At 43.5% G+C, this 21,510-nt stretch overlaps 1 protein-coding gene across 10 annotated transcripts in view; it reads left to right on the top strand.

Annotated features, from left to right (window-relative positions):
* SUGCT (succinyl-CoA:glutarate-CoA transferase) overlaps positions 1 to 21,510 on the top strand; it is a 1,486,943-nt gene that overhangs the window by 434,942 nt on the left and 1,030,491 nt on the right. For all 10 annotated transcript variants that reach the window (XM_068236374.1, XM_068236376.1, XM_068236375.1 and 7 more), the window contains exon 10: positions 10,189 to 10,260. In XM_068236374.1, the coding sequence (XP_068092475.1) occupies positions 10,189 to 10,260 (72 nt within the window). The remainder of the gene's footprint in view (positions 1 to 10,188; positions 10,261 to 21,510) is intronic.

Below are 21,510 nucleotides of genomic sequence, written 5' to 3'. Positions count from 1 at the left end.
CCAGCAGAAACTGAACACCAGGGAGGTTAATACAAAGTCTGCATGCAGTGTTAGAATAACGGCTACATTGCAGCACTGTGAACATGCCCATATAATTGTATAATTGTATAGGCAGTGAGTTGAGATGCAGAATTATTTTGCAACGGAACTAAGCACTTTAAACTACTCATAAATGTATGGTTTTAAGCAAAACTAATGATCTACTTCTTGGTCTATTTATAACATACGGGCCCTTCAAAATTATAGTGATCCATCCTCTCTTGTTTTCTCTGTTATCTATGTTATGTACTGTATGTTTTACTATCATGAAAATAAAAGTATTTACCACTAATATGAAATGTAACTTTCCCAATAATACTTAAAAGAACACATCTTCCAGTGCCCTCAGTAAACCAATTTAACTAATGTTATGTTTTCTTTTGGTTTTTTTTTTTATTTTTATGCACTTGTAGTGTGTAATGCTATAAATGGATGACTTTGAAGTGCAGAAGGTTTTCGAGACTTTTGCTATCCAGCAAGTAACATATTTTTTATAACTTTATGTGCTTGAATTTTTTAACTAGAATTTTTGAATTATTACAGAATAGTTCAGCAGAAGATTTTGGGCAATTTCAAATAAAATCTTGAAATTTGCTTAAATTCAGATGTAAATTTAGCAAGATTAAGATTTTATCCTGGTGATTGTACTGCACTACATATAGGAGATGTCTCAGTTTTTTCTTTTTTTTCGAGTTTACAAAAGTTTGAGGCAAGATGCAACTGTTAGGCTTATTATAATAAAATATCTACAAATAAAGTCTTTGTGGCTTGAAGGTAGACATGTTTTGGAGAGGTTTGAAAGCACATCATAGTAAAATGTTTTGTATGTGTGCATGAATAAGTATGAAGTCATAACTGTGGCTTTTAGGTTTAAATGATAAATGTGTTGCTAATAATGTTTCAAATGTTTCTGCTTTATCAGCGGTCCTCCTGAAGCACTGTTTCTAAAATGAAACCTTAAAATAGCCATCAAAGACCTTAGTACAAACTATGTAGTAAGCAGAAATTGCTACATTTATCATGAGGCATCTTTGTTTGGCAAATATGACATAGTCCTTTTTGGTCTTTTAAATTTACAACACCATTAGGAATGACCTGTTTTTCCCACACATAACAAAGTTCTCAAGAACTGAAGAATTACCACTACATATGGATGGTTTCTAAAATACTGCTCAAAGGGACATATATTGCTGAAGCAGACACGCTCTTACAAGGCAAGAAGTATGTTTATTTTCTTTTGCGCACATGAACCCTATTTTACTTTGTATGTGTCTTTTCCAAGATTTCACTTTGCACAACTTACATACTCAAGTATGTGGCTGTGTCCTATATAAATATATCTACACTAATAACATTAATTACTTCACTGACCTCAACCTGGATGAATAAAATACCAAAGCTTTAATAAGCAGCAACAATATATTATTAATAATAAATAAATACATAAATAAATAAAAACAATAACACACACATACACATTTTTAGTCAAGATTTACTTGTTAGCACAGATTCAGACTGTGCCTTCTTTTTTGTAGTCTGAACAGTGGGAATTATAGCAACAAAGCAGTTGCAACAGGATATTGTGCTGCAGAAGCCTAATTTTAACTAGTTCACCACTAAGGGTTTTTTCCCCTATGGACCAGAGCAATTTTCACATTTCAGCACTCCTCCCTTTCATTCGCCACTTTATCTCAACAAAATAAATAGTTGTTTTTTGTTTTTTTTTTCTGCAACCAATTAGGCTTTCTTTGGGTGGTACATTTTGCTAAGAATTATTTTATTCTAACTGCATTTTAATGGGAATAATAAGAAAAAATGGAAGAGAATCATTATTTCTCAGTTTTCAGCCATTATAGTTTTAAAATAAAACATGCTACTGTGGATAAAACTTACCATTTTATTTGCCAATTTGTCTCGGTTATTACAACATTTAAAATATGCCCCTAGTACAGTGTATGGCGACAATATTTTATTTGGAAATAAAGATGTATTTTTTCAGTTTTGCATCCGTCGCTAATAAAAAGCCCTTATATGCAAAAAAAGAACAGAAATATACCATCATGGCGTACGTATTAAAAAGTTCCCTAAGATAACTATGTATTTTTTTAAATGTCATTTTTTTATAGATACAAGCGTTTTATTTTGCTAACTATGGGAGAGTGTGGATGTAAGAGGTGAATTAATGGGGGATTGTATTTATTTTTATTTCATTTTATGTATGTAGGTGAACAGTAGACAGGAACTAATATAAGTGTGTTTACTTTTACTGTGTCAATGACCACCAGCACCTTATTGATGCCCTTGATCATTGATCACAGCAGGTGTCATGCTCTGCTTCTGCTGGTGACATCCCTGTGAATGTGGTGCTTGGACTTCCTCTCTTCACCAGCAGATGTCCTCATGAACTTTGCTTTGCATCATGTTGTTTCTCTGCCTGCCAGCAGAGGGCTCACTCCTCCAGAACTTGTATTGTGCTTCAGACTGTTGGGAGAAGATCTGAATGGTCACCTGATCTCTGTACAAGGATATAAACCAAGCCTGAACTCTGGTTTATCGTACCAGTGTTCTGGCCCTCCTAGCCTGAGTTATTGGCCCTTGTATTCTGTTCCTTGCTGCCCTGTATTCCTGTTGCCTTCCTGTGTATGAACTATTGCTTACTCCTAGATGATTCTTTGCCAAAACGACTACATTGTATGGTTTGATCTCCTGGTTTATGACTTGCTTGTATGACTACCCGTTAGCCTTTTCCTTGTGCCCTGCAAATTATCTTGAGTAAATATCTATTGTGTATATTACCAGGTTCCGGGGTCTGTGTGCACACTATTGTGTATATATACACTGGGTTGCTCTGCATTACTCCTTATGCAGGGAGACCTAATTGTGTATACTCCGGATGCAAGTGCATGCCCTCTGAATACACTTGCCTGCATGATTATTATTTTGTATTCATACCTGGATATTGTTGCATTTATTTCTATTGCTGTGCTTGAGGTTTATGTACATTGCTGGTTACATTTCTTTATTTATGGTCCTTTCCTTTGTAAATAAACTCCCATTATGCATTTTATTCCATGCCTCAGTATTTCAGCTATTTCCTGAACTGTGACATTCCCATTTGGTTGCAGCATTCATGCATTGCTCATAAAGTGTTATGCTGGATGTGCAATGCATGATTCATATGCAACCCTTACAGCAGGCACTTAAATCAGTGAATGGGAACTGTGTTCCCATTCACTGATCAGTGTGCTAACAGACAACAATGAGAACGTGCATGGAAGCGCACGGGTGCACGTGGCGGGCCATTGCCGTGAGGTATATGTATCTATGCGCCTGGGACGAGAAGTGAAGTCTGTAGGGGCGCAGAAGTACTTCCCGCGGAAGACAAACTAGTTAAAGGGACTCCGAGCACATCTCATGGGCATGCCTTTAAGCCAGACGACTTCCAACAAAGTTGTGCTATGACCCCTCTGGAGGAGCCTCTTGCAATGGCCATGCGTGTCACTTCCTCTTCCTGCTTCATTCAGTGATGCACTTCTCTAACGGAGAAGACAGAGTTGACCTAGAAGTTATAACATAGCCGAGGTGGCAGGCACGTTTTTTAAATTGAAATCGAACGGAAACTATTTGGTGTAGAACGGCGATTCAGGCACCAAATGAAAGAGGAGAGCAAGCAAGCTACTTAAAGGTATGCATCTTTAAGTACTTTGCAGTACTGGTTGGAGTCTTAAAGGCATACCCATGAGAGGTGCTCGGAATCCCTTTAAAGAGAAAAAAATCACTTCTATGCACTTTGAATATTAAGCTACTGGATGTTGATATTTTTAGTGTTTGGCGGTAGCCTTTCATTTATTAAGTAAATTAGAAGCATTACAGTTCTTTGCTTTGGCCAGGTGGTTAACTTAATGGAAACCATGAGACTAATCTAAAGAATGAGGTAATGCAAATAATAATTACATTTGCAATTGTCATTTCTTTCTTTCTATCTGCTTAAAATACACACTCATATGTTAAGAACTTTACACAAACTTTTCCCTTTACTATTTATATCAGTTCATTGATGTCTTTAGTGGATATCTGTCTGGATGTGACTAGAAAATAGCTATTTTACCTACATTAACCTACAGTTCAGGGAAAACTCTTTACCTCCCAAGTCCAGCCTTCAGCAAAGGAAACACAGGGTGTATGTATAAAGGTGGCCATACACTGGTCGATTTTCCATGCTAATTACAACAGAGAGAATAGGCCAAATTTGCAACGCCAGATTTGTCAGGTTCACTTGGTTGATGCACACATTTTCTCTCTGGTGTAATTAGCATTGCATTTTCTTTCCTTTGGAGGCAAGTGGTGAATGGCTTGATTTAGGAGGTGAGAGCCCTGGAGCAGGCTGTTTTGCGCCTGTCCTCCCCTTATGTGTCGCGCCCAGGTCATGCGCATGTAGCAGAACGCAATGGACGTTAAGGCAAGTGCCTGTTTTTAATTTTGGGAGGTGTGTGCGGGCTGCTCTTCCCGGCGCTGGCCACGCTGGGGAGATCGCCTGCACCCCCCAGCCTCCCCCTCTGGGGTGCCGCTGTGTGGATTCCAGGCAGTGAGAGAGCCTGGGACCCCCGTGGCCCCCCGGTTGTATGAGGGCATTGGGAAGCCTCCTCGTGGCGCCCCTGGATAGTGCTAATGTAGCATGAACTAATTCCCGCAGGGCGATTGCTTTGCGGTTTTGGTTTTTGACCCTGCATATTTAGGCATGCGAAAGCAAATGCATATTTGCATGAGCAATGTCTCGTGATTAGCCAATAGGCCAAATTTGCAATGCCAGATTTGTCAGGTTCACTTGGTTGATGCACACATTTTCTCTCTGGGGTAATTAACTGGTCGATTTGCCATCAGATTCGACCAACAGATAGATCCCTCTCTGATCGAATCTGATCAGAGAGGGATCGTATGGCCACCTTTACTGCAAACAGATTGTAAATCGATTTCAGCCTGAAACCAATCACAATCTGTGGAGCTGCCGCTGCTGCCGCCCCCCCGCATACATTACTTGTTCCGGCCGGCGCGAGTCCCCACTGTCTTCTTCTCCGCTCTGGCTCCGTTCCGGCTACTGAACTTCCTGTCCAGGGCAAGTTTAAACAGTAGAGGGCGCTCTACTGTTTAAACTTCCTGCCGGGACAGGAAGTTCTGTGTAGCTCTGGAGACCGAAGTGGAGAAGAAACGGTCTGGAGCCCGAAGCGGAGAAGAAGACCAGGGGACTTGCGCCAGCTGGAGCAGGTAATGTATTACCGCTGTATTGCGTCGGTCATCGGGCATTCGAACGCCGCTAACGACGCACTCCCGAGCCGCCGACTGAGAAAAATCTTCAACACGGATGGGTCAATGGGAATCGACGGGAACGATCGATTTCGGACGGAAATCGATTGTTCTGTCAGCAGTGTGCACGGCGATTTCACAGCCGTTTCGATCACTGTGATCGAAACGGCTGTATATCGGCGGGAAAATCGTTAGGTGTATGGGCCCCTTAAGTACGCCTCCGGTTAGCTGGGCGCAGGGTGAGCAAAATGATGACTCACCCTGCTGCTGCTCAGATTCCCTGTGGTGTAAAATGCTATTCTCACTCCGACAACTCAGAGGGAAATTTAATTCAGGGTCCAGTGATCACCAAAACACAGAATTACCCTTACACGCCCCGTGCGTGTTTTTTTTTTTTTTTAATGTAACGCATGCGCCGTTTTCGCTCCATCAGTGTGCGACGAAAACGGTGCACCAAATGCAGGGCTAAATAATGTACTATAACATCGGAGTTCTAGTCTTTCAATGCGTTGCATTAGGGGCACGTTATGCAACCTTAAGGCCCCGTTTACACTTAATCAGTTAGTGTGCGTTGGTACGCATTTTTTCCAAAGCAGTGCATTGGGAAGAAGAATTCAGTTAAAACGCGTTAAGTGTTAAAGGTGCCATAGGAAAACATGGGCATTACTTTGAAAATCAGTTTTCTTTCCGTTTTAACTGAGAGCAACTGATTAAGTGTAAAAGGGCCCTAACGTCGCATCAAACGCAATGTCCCACTGTGAAAGAGGCCTAAAGCACATCTTTTACGTAAAGCAACTTTGTGTACTATAGTAGCATATAACGGGCTTGATTCACTAAGAAAAATAGTGTTATCAAAGTTAGCATGCCTTATCAAAGTTAACACGCCTTATCAGAGTAGCATAGAGAACTTATGCCTGCTAATTGGCAATGACGAGAGCTCCACTCGCCCTGCCCTGAGCCCCTGTGGGTTCATAGCGCTCGCTATGCTACTCTGATAAGGCACTTTGATAAGGCGTGCTAACTTTGATAAGGTGTGCTATTTGTCTTAGTGAATCAAGCCCAAAGTGTGAATTTTCTTATGATAGTATAAGTAGCTGTAGAGAACTTACCATATATACTCGCATATAATCCGACCCGCATATAAGCCGACCCCCCACTTTTACCTAAAAAAACAGGAAAAATGATTGACCCCCATATAACCCGGGGGGTAGGAAATGCTGGCTGCCTTATTCCCCTAGTGTGTCCCAGTATAGCTAGTAAAGTGCCCAGTATGGGTAGGTAGTGCCCAGTATAGCTAGTATAGTGCCCAGTATAGCTAGTATAGTGCCCAGTATAGCTAGTATAGTGCCCAGTATAGCTAGTATAGTGCCCAGTATGGCTAGTATAGTGCCCAGTGTGGGTAGGTAGTGCCCCAGTATAGCTAGTATAGTGCCCAGTATGGGTAGGTAGTGCCCCAGTATAGCTAGTATAGTGCCCAGTATGGGTAGGTAGTGCCCCAGTATAGCTAGTATAGTGCCCAGTATAGCTAGTATAGTGCCTAGTATAGCTAGTATAGTGCCCAGTATAGGTAGGTAGTGCCCCAGTATAGCTAGTATAGTGCCCCAGTATAGCTAGTATAGTGCCCCAGTATAGCTAGTATAGTGCCCAGTATAGCTAGTAAAGTGCCCAGTATGGGTAGGTAGTGCCCCAGTATAGCTAGTAAAGTGCCCCAGTATAGCTAGTAAAGTGCCCCAGTATAGCTAGTAAAGTGCCCCAGTATAGTTAGTATAGTGCCCAGTATAGCGCCCCAGTATGGGTAAGTAGTGAACATAGCCCATCCCACCCCCCTCCCCCCTGCGGCCGCCGCTGCTTTTACCTTAGCCGGCGCCGCTTCTTCTATTCCCCTCTCCTGCACGGTAATTCACAGCAGCGCTCTTCACGGCTGCTGTCTGTGATAAGGCAGGAAGCAGTAGAGAGCGCGGCTTCCTGTAGTGGCGATGTGTGTCGCCGTTACTATGGGAACCGCTCTCTATCTACGGCTTCCTAGATAGAGGAACCACATGACTCGCATACAAGCCGACCCCCAACTTTTGACCCACTTTTTGGGGGTCAAAAATTCGGCTTGTATGCGAGTATATACGGTAAGTTAATACCACAAAGTGCTTTTTGGGCTGTATCAGTCAGACAGTGCTTCTTAATTGTGAAGGTCAACAAGTTGCAAATCGTGCCAAGTTGATACATGATTATGCAAATTCAGTATGCAAATTAATGCAGATTGAAAATGGACCAAACAAATTCCACTTTGTCAAGATTTGATTGGTCAATTTTCTGGCTGCTTAAATTTGCATGTAGACTTCGCATAATCATTTATCTACTAATTTACCATCCCTACTTCTTAACCTTTTGCCAGCCATATTTATTAAAAAAATGTATGTGCGCTGCTGCACCACATTATTTTGTGTCACCCCAGCTTGCCAGTGTGCATCCCATAGCCTATTACAGAGTGGCACAAAGGGATCTTGATATTTACCTGATCTGGATCGGCTTTACTTTTAGCCCATTATAGCCATTCCTCAAATGATCATACACAAGTTAACTTGTTTATGGCTGCTAATGGGTTAAAGGGATACTCAACAGTAAAAAACAAAATGGCCAGTTACAGTAACTGGGGCTTCTTCCATCCCCTTGAAGTCCTTCTAGTCCTTCACCATCATTCTGCCCTGTGCCGTTCCTCTGCTGTCCTCCTCTGTAAGTTGCCGGCCACTGCGCACAAGCGCCTCCTCGAACGCACTCACATGGCTGGGAATGTTCTGTAAATGTGCAGTAGTAATTTTTACTTACTGTGCAATTGCTCTTGCTCACAGGAGCATGATGGAGGAGGCCTGAAGCACAGGCCAATAATGCACCGTTTGGAGGGCTATAGTGGCTGAATAGAGTGGCTAAATGTGGCTGTGCGTAATGATGGCGAGGCACAAACTTCAGTGGGCTGGAAGAAGCACCAGGTAAGTAACTGGCCATTTTGTTTTTCTTTTTACAGTTTGTTTCCTTTAACTCCTTTCCAGCACTGTGATGTAAATGAATGTTCTTGAAGCACATCCTCTATGTAGAACATTATTTTACTATCCTCCACACTTTTTACAATCCTGTGTCTTTTCTATGCACCCTTATCTCTGTAGCCATGATGTTAAAGAGGAACTCCAGTGAAAATAATGTAGTAAAAAAGTGCTTCATTTTTTACCATAATTATGTATAAATGATTTAGTCAGTGTTTGCTCATTGTAAAATCTTTCCTCTCCCAGATTCACATTCTGACATTTATTGCATGGTGACATTGTTACTGTGGGCAGGTTATTTAGCTGTTTCTAGCTGCTCTGTCTGTTAGACAGCTAATAACAGCTATTTCCTGTCTCTGAACATTGTTACATTGTGGCAGTTTGCCAGCAGCACCGCGGTATTCAGAGCCTCTTGTGGGAGGGGTTTCAGCACAAAATCAGTCACACAGCGCCCCCTGATGGTCTGTTTGTGAAAATCATTGTCTTTCTCATGTAAAATGGGGTATCAGCTACTGATTGGGAAAAAGTTCAATTCTTGGTTGGAGTTTCTCTTTAAGTGTAAGTGCAGCCCTGGCATCCACAGGGGTCTTGAAGGCTAACCAGTGTGATCTCTGGCCACATGATCATGGTTTGACAACTGCAATCTTCTGAAAAAAGTGTTTGTTTTTACTAACAAAGTTTTCCTCCTTTATTTATATCTCCTCCATGCATTTTATTAGTGTAAGGACTGTAGCTGTCTTAGTAGGTACTGTAAGTAGGTGTGAATTATTAGTTAATGTAAGTAGGTGCATTTTATAATGTAGCACAGGTAGAATAGTATTATTAGGTAGGTGCACCTTATTAGGTAATATTATGCACTTATAGAAGTAGGTGCTTAATATTAAGAAGTCAAAGTAGAAGTATTTTATTTAGTAGTTCAAGTAGATACATTTCATTAGGTCGGAAGAAGGTACATTCTGTTAGGTAGTAAGTAGGTGTTTCTTAGTAAGTACCATAGTATAAGTAGATGTGTATTATTTTCTTATATACTAATAAGCAGTTGTAATACGCATTGGACGCAATGCTGCACACGCATATTACAACTGACTATTGTGCTCAGGGTGAAGATGTGAGAGATTGCTTGCACGGCAGGCATGGGGGCATATTTTTTTGAAAGAATCAGGAGATTGCTGGTGTAATATAAGTATAAAAAATCGTATAAATAAATATAAAGAATTGGGGGATTGCTGGTTTAACATAAGTACTAAATATAAATTATCCTAATCCAGAACTTGCCACTCTTGCCCTTTAAGGATCAAAGCCTTTTTTTTCATTGGGATTGGCTGACTATGATCACAGGTTCACTACGGACCTCAACACTGAGCTCAGCTGTTATTGGACAGCCGAGTGTAGGGACAGCGAATGCCATATTGCGGCGGAAGCACAATTAGCGGAGATATTGAAGTTTATGTCCTTACAGATTTAAGAGGTTCCAAACATGGCCTAGATTTCAATGAGCTGCTTCATAAACCAGTTAAGACGCTTCAGTAGCTGCATTTTATTAATATAAGTAGGCTATGCAGTGTAAACTATAATGACTCCTAGGACAGTCTTTAAGGCATCTGAAAGCGAAAACCTTGACTGAACTTTTAATAATTTTTGTTTTGTGCAATACATATAGCAATTTCAACATTGTAAAATGTGTTTCCAGATGGATCATTTTTTTTCTGTGTGACTATTAAAATATAACTTGCAAAGTAAACAGTTTCTTCTGGCTTCATATGTTTTGAAAGCTCTTTCAAAGCTGACCTTATGTTTATTTTATGCACTTTTTCAGTCATTTAAAGCAAAGGATGGTTACCTCGTAATTGGGGCAGGGAACGATCAACAATTCTCTACTATTTGCAAGGTAAGGATGTCAGTGACGTAATGCAGCTGGTTCCCATGACACCTAAATTTCATGTTTTTCTTGTAATTTACTTTTTTTAAAAAACATTTTAAGTTGTAAAAACATAAATGATAGAAGTGATTGTTTGATGATGGGTAAAGTATTATTAATATTGGCAAGACTGAGCTCTGTAACTGCGTTTTCTGCATGAACTAATACATATCAACGTATATGGCAGAGTTCCTGGCTATTGCCTACTATTTATTATAAATATGCACAACACATGTTTATTGGTTCGCATATGATTTTGATTAATCTTTGTTTGGTTTTGTTTACACTAACACAGCAAATGAATATCTGTCACATTTATAATGTTTCAGATAAAAAATGCTGTTGGAACTACTGAGTCTGTAAGGAACTACCATAATTCTTTTTTAATCCTCATTCATTTAATTGTGATTATACTTACATTCCACAGTACAAAAGTTAAAAGTCTGTATATCACAGCCTGGTAACAGTATTTCATTTTAGACACTGCATTATTGTTCGCTTTCTTGAACTTTTCCATGTTCTGTGCTGTTACAATATGAAACTAAAATAGATCTAACTTTGAAGAGATTTGCAACCTACCATACTTAACACAATATAGGACCAAAATATTTAACGCAGGGGGACACAGACCTGGTGCCCACTCTACTCGCTCCGCATCTGACCTTATGCTGACTGTAAGTGTTTTTACTAACTTTTTTCAATAAACAACCCTAATCGCAGTGCTGGCTTCACCTCATCTCTCCTTACTTTACAAAATATTTAACTGTGGCAAAAGTGTTAATTAACAAAAAGAGACTTTTGCTGTTATGAGAGATACTCATTCTCCTCAGTCAGGCCTTGCTGGAACCACAGTTGGTTATATTTACAGGTGCATGTTTTTTGGCACAAGCCTCTAGCCAATTCACTTTTTCACCTACATTTTCTCCTTGGAGAGAATTTTTTATCTCCTGTTTGAAATCCCAAAAAGTAGCCGAAAACGTACGTAAAAAAAGGCATTTTATTGATGAGGTGTGAAAATATTACCTAAGAGAAAAGTTAGGAGAAAAAGTGAATTGAATAAAGTTTTGTCTCATTCTCAGGTCTGTGTAGTGTGAAAGAAATTGTAAAAATCCAAGGTGAATTACTATGTTAGGCTGTGTTCACAGAACCTACACAAGTGAAAAGGTGTAGTTCTATCCAGGAGCTACATCTGAAAGCTTTTGCCTCTAATGTAAAATACAAATCAGAATATTCCCACTAATGATTTGGTTTTGCTTTGGAATACTGACACATTGTTCATACTATAAGACCTTTTTAAAGGCTGAAGTGAGTACTGCGTCCCTATTCAGTGATTGCATATGATGTCAGAATTGGCTGGATTGACAAAACTATCATAGCTATGATTAAGGGCTGAATAGCCCGAAACATGTCAGCCTTGTACTTTTTATCTGCTTTGAGGGTATGTCCTGAATAAACTTTGAGCTTCCTGGAAGAGACATTGGCCTCAATTCACTAAGATCATGCTGGAGGTAATAAGGCAAGAGAAAATTTACCACCACACAGAGAAAGGGTTATCTTATCTCTTCATTCCTTAAGTTACCTCCTATGTAGTTACTTTCACGTGCAGTTAATTAACAGCCAGGGCCATATGCAATTAACTTTTTCTCCTGGGTTCTCTCCTAGGAGATTATGTTTCATCTTCTATTTAAAATAACTTTCCAGCACTTTTTAACTGAAAAAATAATTTTGATAGTACATTTTCACCTACTTTTCAGTACTTTAAGTATTGTCTTGCGTTCTGGTGGGTTAATTGGCATTTTATTGACAACTTTAAAATGATCACCTAGAAGAAACCTTAGGAGAAAAAATTAATTGCATATGGGCCCCTGTCTTTAACTTTAGAATTTCTAGAGTTATTTTAAGGATTGAAGAGTTAGCTATAGGTTTGCCTGAGGTAAAATGTTTCCTGAATACTACATGCCTTATCACCATGGTGATAACTCTAGAAACATTATTCAAGATAGGAGATACGCTTAGTGAATTGAGGCCATTGTTGCGGTCCATTTCTCCTTTTTTCTGGTTTACTTCATTAGGCCTGGCTGCCTAGGGTCCAGCACTGTCTCCCATGGTGCAATGGAGCGGTGATCCCTTTTTTTTTCATTTCAGTCTCTTTAAGCTGTTATGTGCCCCCTGCACTATGCCATTATCTCCTTTACCAGCCACTTATTTACACATTCTGTGATTAACCACTTGAGGACCGTGGGCTTTACCCCCCTTAAGGACCGGCCACTTTTTTTCCATTCAGACCACTGCAGCTTTCATGGTTTATTGCTCGCTCATACAACCTACCACCTAAATGAATTTTGGCTCCTTTTCTTGTCACTAATAAAGCTTTCTTTTGGTGCTATTTGATGGCTGCTGCGATTTTTACTTTTTATTATATTCATCAAAAAAGACATGAATTTTGGCAAAAAAATGATTTTTTTAACTTTCTGTGCTGACATTTTTCAAATAAAGTAAAATTTCTGTATACATGCAGCGCGAAAAATGTGGACAAACATGTTTTTGATTAAAAAAAAAACCCATTCAGTGTATATTTATTGGTTTGGGTAAAAGTTATAGCGTTTACAAACTATGGTGCAAAAAGTGAATTTTCCCATTTTCAAGCATCTATGACTTTTCTGACCCCCTGTCATGTTTCATGAGGGGCTAGAATTCCAGGATAGTATAAATACCCCCCAAATGACCCCATTTTGGAAAGAAGACATCCCAAAGTATTCACTGAGAGGCATAGTGAGTTCATAGAAGATATTATTTTTTTGTCACAAGTAAGCGGAAAATGACACTTTGTGACAAAAAAAAAAAAAAAAGTTTCCATTTCTTCTAACTTGCGACAAAAAAATAAATAAAATCTGCCACGGACTCACCATGCCCCTCTCTGAATACCTTGAAGTGTCTACTTTCCAAAATGGGGTCATTTGTGGGGTGTGTTTACTGTCCTGGCATTTTGGGGGGTGCCTAATTGTAAGCACCCCTGTAAAGCCTAAAGGTGCTCATTGGACTTTGGACCCCTTAGTGCAGTTAGGCTGCAAAAGTGCCACACATGTGGTATTGCCGTACTCAGGAGAAGTAGTACAATGTGTTTTGAGGTGTATTTTTACACATACCCATGCTGGGTGGGAGAAATATCTCTGTAAATTACAATTTTTTGATTTTTTTTACACACAATTGTCCATTTACAGAGAGATTTCTCCCACCCAGTATGGGTATGTGTAAAAATACACCCCAAAACACATTGTACTACTTCTCCCGAGTACGGCGATACCACATGTGTGGCACTTTTTTGCACTCTAACTGTGCTAAGGGGCCCAAAGTCCAATGAGTACCTTTAGGATTTCACAGGTCATTTTGCGGAATTTGATTTCCAGACTACTCCTCACGGTTTAGGGCCCCTAAAATGCCAGGGCAGTATAGGAACCCTGCAAATGACCCCATTTTAGAAAGAAGACACCCCAAGGTATTCCGTTAGGAGTATGGTGAGTTCATAGAAGATTTTATTTTTTTGTCACAAGTTAGTGAAAAATGACACTTTGTGAAAAAAACCAATAAAAATCAATTTCCGCTAACTTTTGACAAAAAATAAAATCTTCTATGAACTCATCATACACCTAACAGAATACCTTGGGGTGTCTTTTTTTCTAAAATGGGGTCACTTGTGGGGTTCCTATACCGCCCTGGCATTTTACGGGCCCAAAACCATGAGTAGTCCGGAAACCAAATGTCTCAAAATGACTGTTCAGGGGTATAAGCATCTGAAAATTTTGATGACAGGTGGTCTATGAGGGGGCGAATTTTGTGGAACTGGTCATAAGCAGGGTGGCCTTTTAGATGACAGGTTGTATTGGGCCTGATCTGATGGATAGGAGTGCTAGGGGGGTGACAGGAGGTGATTGATGGGTGTCTCAGGGGGTGGTATGAGGGGAAAATAGATGCAGTGAATGCACTGGGGAGGTGATCGGAAGGGGGTCTGAGGGGGATCTGAGGGTTTGGCTGAGTGATCAGGAGCCCACACGGGGCAAATTAGGGCCTGATCTGATGGGTAGGTGTGCTAGGGGGTGACAGGAGGTGATTGATGGGTATCTCAAGGTGTGATTAGAGGGGGGAATAGATGCAAGCAATGCACTGGCGAGGTGATCAGGGCTGGGGTCTGAGGGCATTCTGAGGGTATGGGCGGGTGATTGAGTGCCCTAGGGGCAGATAGGGGTCTAATCTGATGGGTAGCAGTGACAGGGGGTGATTGATGGGTAATTAGTGGGTGTTTGGAGGAGAGAACAGATGTAAACACTGCACTTGGGAGGTGATCTGATGTCGGATCTGCGGGCGATCTATTGGTGTGGGTGGGTGATCAGATTGCCTGAAAGGGGCAGGTTAGGGGCTGATTGATGGGTGGCAGTGACAGGGGGTGATTGATGGGTGATTGACAGGTGATCAGTGGGTTATTACAGGGAAGGACAGATGTAAATAATGCCCTGGCGAATAGATAAGGGGGGGTCTGAGGGCAATCTGAGCGTGTAGGCGGGTGATTGGGTGCCCACAAGGGGCAGATTAGGGTCTGATCTGATGGGTAACAGTGACAGGTGGTGATAGGGGGTGATTGATGGGTGATTGATGGGTAATTAGTGGGTGTTTAGAGGAGAGAATAGATGTAAACACTGCGCTTAGGTGGTGATCTGATGTCGGATCTGCGGGCGATCTATTGGTGTGGGTGGGTGATCAGATTGCCCGCAAGGGGCAGGTTAGGGGCTGATTGATGGGTGGCAGTGACAGGGGGTGATTGATGGGTGGTAGTGACAGGGGGTGATTGATGGGTGATTGATGGGTGATCAGTGGGTTATTACAGGGAAGGACAGATGTAAATAATGCCCTGGCGAATTGATAAGGGGGGGTCTGAGGGCAATCTGAGCGTGTAGGCAAGGGATTGGGTGCCCGCAAGGGGCAGATTAGGGTCTGATCTGATGGGTAACAGTGACAGGTGGTGATAGGGGGTGATTGATGGGTGATTGATGGGTAATTAGTGGGTGTTTAGAGGAGAGAATAGATGTAAACACTGCGCTTGGGTGGTGATCTGATGTCGGATCTGCGGGCGCTCTATTGGTGTGGGTGGGTGATCAGATTGCCCACAAGGGGCAGGTTAGGGGCTGATTGATGGGTGGCAGTGACAGGGGGTGATGGATGGGTGATTGACAGGTGATTGACAGGTGATTGACAGGTGATCAGGGGGGGTAGATGCATACAGTACATGGGGGTGGGGGGTCTGGGGGGGGGGGGGTCTGGGGAGAATCTGAGGGGTGGGGGGGGGAGCAGGGGGCAGGGGGGGATAAAAAAAATAGCGTTGACAGATAGTCACAGGGAGTGATTGATGGGTGATTAGGGGGGTGATTGGGTGTAAACATGGCTGTGGGGGTGGGCAGGGGGGGGGGTCTGAGGGGTGCTGTGGGCGATCAGGGGGCAGGGGGGGGGAAATCAGTGTGCTTGGGGCAGACTAGGGTGGCTGCAGCCTGCCCTGGTGGTCCCTTGGACACTGGGACCACCAGGGCAGGAGGCAGCCTGTATAATACACTTTGTAAACATTACAAAGTGTATTATACACTTTGTATGCGGCGATCGTCGGTTTAACATCCCGCCGGCGCTTCCGTATAGCCGGCGGGATGTTGCGGCGGGTGAGCGGCGTCAGGAGCCGGCGGAGGATCGCGTCATGGATGACGCGATCGCTCCGCCCATGCCCTTACAAGGACCGCCGCCTCTGTGGGTGAGCCGGTCCTTGCAGGGTACACTTCCCGGCCGCCGCTGTGCGTTAGGCGGTCGGGAAGTGGTTAAGGGCCGAATAGCCAGAAACATGTCAGCCTTGTACTTTTTATCTGCTTTGAGGATATGTCCTGAATAAACTTTTAGCTTCCTGAAAGAGACATTGCGGGACCATTTCTTCTTTATTCTAGCTTAAAGAAACACTGAAGGGAAATAAAAATTATGATATAATGATTTGTATGTGTAGTACAGCTAAGAAGTAAAACATTAGAAGCAGAGACATGAGTCTAATATTGTTTCCAGTACAGGAAGAGTTAAGAAACGCTAGTTGTTATCTATGCAAAAAAGCCATTGAGCTCCACGACTTTTTAAAGCCGCAGAGAGCTCTGTCTTCTGAAGCTTATCTCAACTGTCAGACACTGTATTTTATTTTTCTCTCGAGAGGACAGGTCAATTATTCACAAGACTGCTCTGTGAAAACATTTAGAATGCTGAGTAGTGTGTAAACTGCAAAGATTAGAGAATGATGCACTGTTATAAAAAAAAAATGCAATGTTATATAACTGAAAATAAAAATGAGAATATTTTCTTTACTACTAATCCTCTAGTAATTATCCGTACTACACAACCAATTCATTATATCATAATTTTTTTTTTCGATTCAGTGTCTCTTTAAAAGTTTTATTCTTACATCACAAGACACCTGGGGTCCTATGCAATTACCAAACTTGTCAGCTGTAAGCGATATAGAGTTGTTAAATTAGGCAACAGGAGCATCGCCTAATGCAATTAAATTTCAAACACACCCCCCCCCCCCCCCCCCCCAGCAGTAATGAACTCGCTTGGGCGATATAATCCTTGATTCAATTGTAATTATTGCGCCAAAAAATTGCCGAATTTTTTCACCTGCTCTGAGCAAGTGAAAAGACCTATCGCCGGTGTACACGTGCTGCTTTTGTCATCTGGGAGCCTCTCCTTTACTAGGGAGACTTTAGATGCCAGGGATTTAAATAGGTAAAGGGAGTCAGTTCTCACACCTTACCCATTTAATTTAAGAAAAAAACCTACCTCCATTGGTCCCACGCCCCTCCTCCACTCCTTCTTCTTACAGCTCTCTGGTTATAGTGTTGACGAAACCCCGGCAAAGCATCTTTGAAGCTCCCACTAGGGCTCCCCATTTGTCTTCAGTTTAAGCCAGTGAAAAATCCTCCTGAAGGAGTGTTTTCATTGGTTTAAACTGAAGACCTAGTGGATAAATGGGGAGCCTCCAGCAGGACATGCAAAGATGCTTCTGCTGGGGCTCCCAGTATGAAGAGGACAGCAGCGGCAAAGGTTCAGGCAGTTCCCACGGGCAGTGGCAAATGGCAGGAGGAGACTAATGGCGGGTAAGAGCAAAGGCTGGCTCTTGCGATGGGTGCTCGCATATTTCCTGGGGGAGCGAGGCAGCAGTGCCATGGTGCTGAAGGAAGCTCCCCAGCACAAATGCCTCGCGTCCTATTGCTGCTCAGCACACAGGAGCATCGCTCAGGTGAATACCTAGTATATCACCTTGAATTGCATATGGCCCATGAGCCCATATTCAGTTAACTTTTTCTCCTGGGAGATAATTTTTCCACTTCTTTTTAAAATAATTTTTTCAGCCCTTTGCAATGAAAAAGAGCTAAAACTTAGGTGAAAAAGTTCTAACAAAATTATTTTGTTTGTTTATTTGCTTGCTGATTGCTTAAGGGCATTTTATTAGCAAGGTGTGAAAATATCATTTAGGAGAAAACACATGCAATTAACTTTGTCTCCTTTTCTTCTAGGACAGTGGTAGGCAAACTTGGCTCTCCAGCTGTTAAGGAACTACAAGTCCCACAATGCATTTGCCTTTATGAATCATGACTGTGGCCGTCAGACTGCTGCAATGCATTGTGGGACCTGTAGTTCCTTAACAGCTGGAGAGCCAAGTTTGCCTATCCCAGGAGATACATTTCATATTTTCTTTAAAGGAATCATCAGGGAAAAATTTAAAAAAAATCAGTGTTACTCACCTGGGGCTTTCTCCAGCCTCTTGCAGCTGACTGTCCCACGCAGACCACTCCGCTCTCCGCCGCCATCCCGGGCTCTCCGCACGGTGCAGAGGACGACTTACTGCACCTGCGTGAAGCACCGCTGTCAATCATGGCCACGTTGTCCGCATGACACAGTGTGCAGAGCGGTCATGCTGGTGGCTAGTGAGGAGGGTGGGCAAGGGTGGGGTGGCGGAGCGTGTGAGTGAGGGTGTGTAGTGGAGTTGTCAGTGTGGGACAGTCGGTTGCAAGGGGCTGGAGAAAGCCACAGGTAAGTAACGCTGATTTTTTCATTTTCCCCTGATGATTCCTTTAATATAACTTTTCAGCATTTTACAATTGAAAAACTACCAAAACGTTAGGGAAAAAGTACTGTCAAAATTATAAGCATTTTCTTGCTTGCTAATAAATTTTATGACAAGATGTGAAAATATCATGTATGAGGAAAAGTTAATTATTCTCTTTTTCTACTGAGTTTTCTCCTGAGTGATATTTTTACACCTTGTCAATAAAATGCCCTTTAAATCACCATGCAAATGTTTTCATAGTACTTTTTCTCCTACCTTTTGGCACTTTTTCAATTGCAGAGTGCTGAAAAGTTATTCTAAATAGAACCGTGTTTTCCTCCCCAGGACTAATCCGGTGGGCGGGCCGCTCTGCTGTTTTAAAACCCCGTCCGCCTGTTTTGAAACCCCAGTGGCACCATTTTTCATAGTATTTTACTCTCTGAGCGGCGATCCTCCAGAAAATTGCAGCCTTGAACCGGGGACACTTTTCAAGCTCACAGTGGAGTAAGCCCCTCTCCCAGTCTCGCAGCGATAGGTTAACTGAGCGGGAGGACTCAGCGTCCCCCACCAATCAATTTGCGTCCGCACCACACCCCAACCAATAGGAGACTGCCTCACTGTGGACCCACCCCGCAGTGTTTGGCATGCGTGCTGCTGGCTGGCAGAGGAGGATGGAGGAATCCAGGCAATCAGCAGGGATGAGTACCGCAGTCTGCACACTGTCTGACAGGGAGACCTTCGGAAGCAGCCCAGGATCGAATTTCACACCATATGATGTGAGGAGCGACCTTTTGCCATGCTATCTGAGAGGGAGGGGGAACCTACCTACTTACCCACCCACCCCACCAGCCTGATCTTCTTACCCACTCACCCACCCCACTAGCCATCAGCCTGACCTACTTTGCCAGCCACCCACCCCACTAGCCACCAGCCTGACCAACTTTGCTATCCACGCCACACACTAGCCACCAGCTTGACCTACTTTGCCACCCACCCACCCCACTAGCCACAAGCCCGGCCTACTTACCCACCCACCCCACTAGCCACCAGCCTGACCTTCTTTTCCACCCACCTCACTAGCCACCAGCCTGACCTACTTACCCACCCGCCAGCCTGACTTACTCACCCCACTAGACACTAGCCTTGACCTACTTACCCACCCACCCACCCCACTAGCCACCAGCCTGACCTACTTACCCATCCACCCCACTAGCCACCAGCCTGACCTACTTTCTCACCCACCTCACTAAGCCACCAGCCTGATCTACTTACCCAGCCACCAGCTTACCCACCCCACTAGCCACCAGCCTGACCTACTTACCCACCCCACTAGCCACCAGCCTGACCTACGTACCAACCCATCCCACTAGCCACCAGCCTGACCTACTTACCCACCCTCCTCACTAGCCACCAGCCTGACCTACTTACTCACGCACCCCACGAGCCATCAGCCTGATCTACCTACCTACCGACACCACTAGCCAGCAGCCGTACGTACCTACCTACCCTACTAGCCACCAGCCTGACCTACCTAACACACTAGCCCACCCCACTAGCCACCAGCCTGACCTACTTAACCAACCCACCAGCTTGACCTACATTTGACATTGGGGTAATCATTTCTGCATTTGACATATTGAGTAATGGTTTATGCATTGGACATTTTAATGGTTTCTGGATTTTATATGTGGCATAGTGTTTGTTTTATGATGTCTTGCTAGTATTTTTGCTTTCAGAACTACCTTCATCATGTGTGGCATTCCTCAGATTTTGGTCATATTGACATAATAGTAGGGATGGGACGAATCCACAATTTCTTCGAATCCGAATCCGGATCCGAATCTAAAAAGGTTCTCGAATATCTCGAACCTTTCGAATCCCGAATCTAACGAATCCTGCACATAAGAATTGTGCGATCCGTGGTATAGTTGCCCGCAGTATAGGTACCCAGGCATAGGTGCCCGCAGTATAGGTAGCTAGGTAAAGGTGTCTTCAGTATAGCTAACAAGGTATAGGGGCCTTCACTATAGGTTGCAAGGTATAGGGGCATTCAGTATAGGTTGCAGGGTATAGTGGCCTTCATTATAGGCAGCAGGGTATAGTGGCCTTCAGTATAGGCAGCAGGGTATAGTGGCCTTCAGTATAGGCAGCAGGGTATAGGGGCCTTCAGTATAGGCAGCAGGGTATAGGGGCCTTCAGTATAGGCAGCAGGGTATAGGGGCCTTCAGTATAGGCAGCAGGGTATAGGGGCCTTCAGTATAGGCAGCAGGGTATAGGGGGCTTCAGTATAAGCAGCAGGGTATAGGGGCCTTCAGTATAGGCAGCAGGGTATGGGGTCTTCAGTATAGGTAGCAGGCTATGGGGGTCTTCAGTATAGGTAGCAGGCTATGGGGGGTTTCAGTATAGGTAGCACGCTATGGGGGACTTCAGTATAGGTAGCAGGCTATGGGGGGATCCAGTATAGGTAGCAGGCTATGGGGGGATCATTATAGGTTGCAGGCTATGGGGGGATCAGTATAGGTTGCAGGCTATGGGGGGCTCAGTATAGGTAGCAGGGTATGGGGAGCTCAGTATAGGTAGCAGGCTATGGGGGCTCAGTATAGGTAGCAGGCTGGGGGGCTCAGTATAGGTAGCAGGCTGGGGGGCTCAGTATAGGTAGCAGGCTGGGGGGCTCAGTATAGGTAGCAGGCTGGGGGGCTCAGTGTAGGTAACAGGCTGGGGGGATCCGTATAGGTAGCAGGCTGGGGGGCAGAAAACTTGACAACTGGACAATCAGCATACTAAAAATATATCTATAAAGGTGGCCATACACTGGCCCGATTCCCGGCCGTTTCGACAGCAGATTCGATCCTGGGATCGAATCTGCTGCCAATCGTTCGCGGTAAACGCCGCCGCCGATCCGATTTCCTCCCGAAATCGGATCGGTCCGTCGATCGCGCCGTGCGGGAAATTACCCTCGATCGCCCGCGGGTAAAGTGCGCGTCGCTAGCGGCGGCCGATCCGATGAAAAATACATTACCTGATGCGGGCTCCCGGGCGTCTTCTCCGCATCTTCTCAGCGCCGCACCCGCTCCATCCCGGCGCTTCCTGGGTCACTG

Source organism: Hyperolius riggenbachi, chromosome 5, assembly GCF_040937935.1.
Source record: "Hyperolius riggenbachi isolate aHypRig1 chromosome 5, aHypRig1.pri, whole genome shotgun sequence".
Lineage (NCBI taxonomy): Eukaryota > Metazoa > Chordata > Amphibia > Anura > Hyperoliidae > Hyperolius > Hyperolius riggenbachi.
This window is presented reverse-complemented; position numbering and strand designations above follow the sequence as displayed.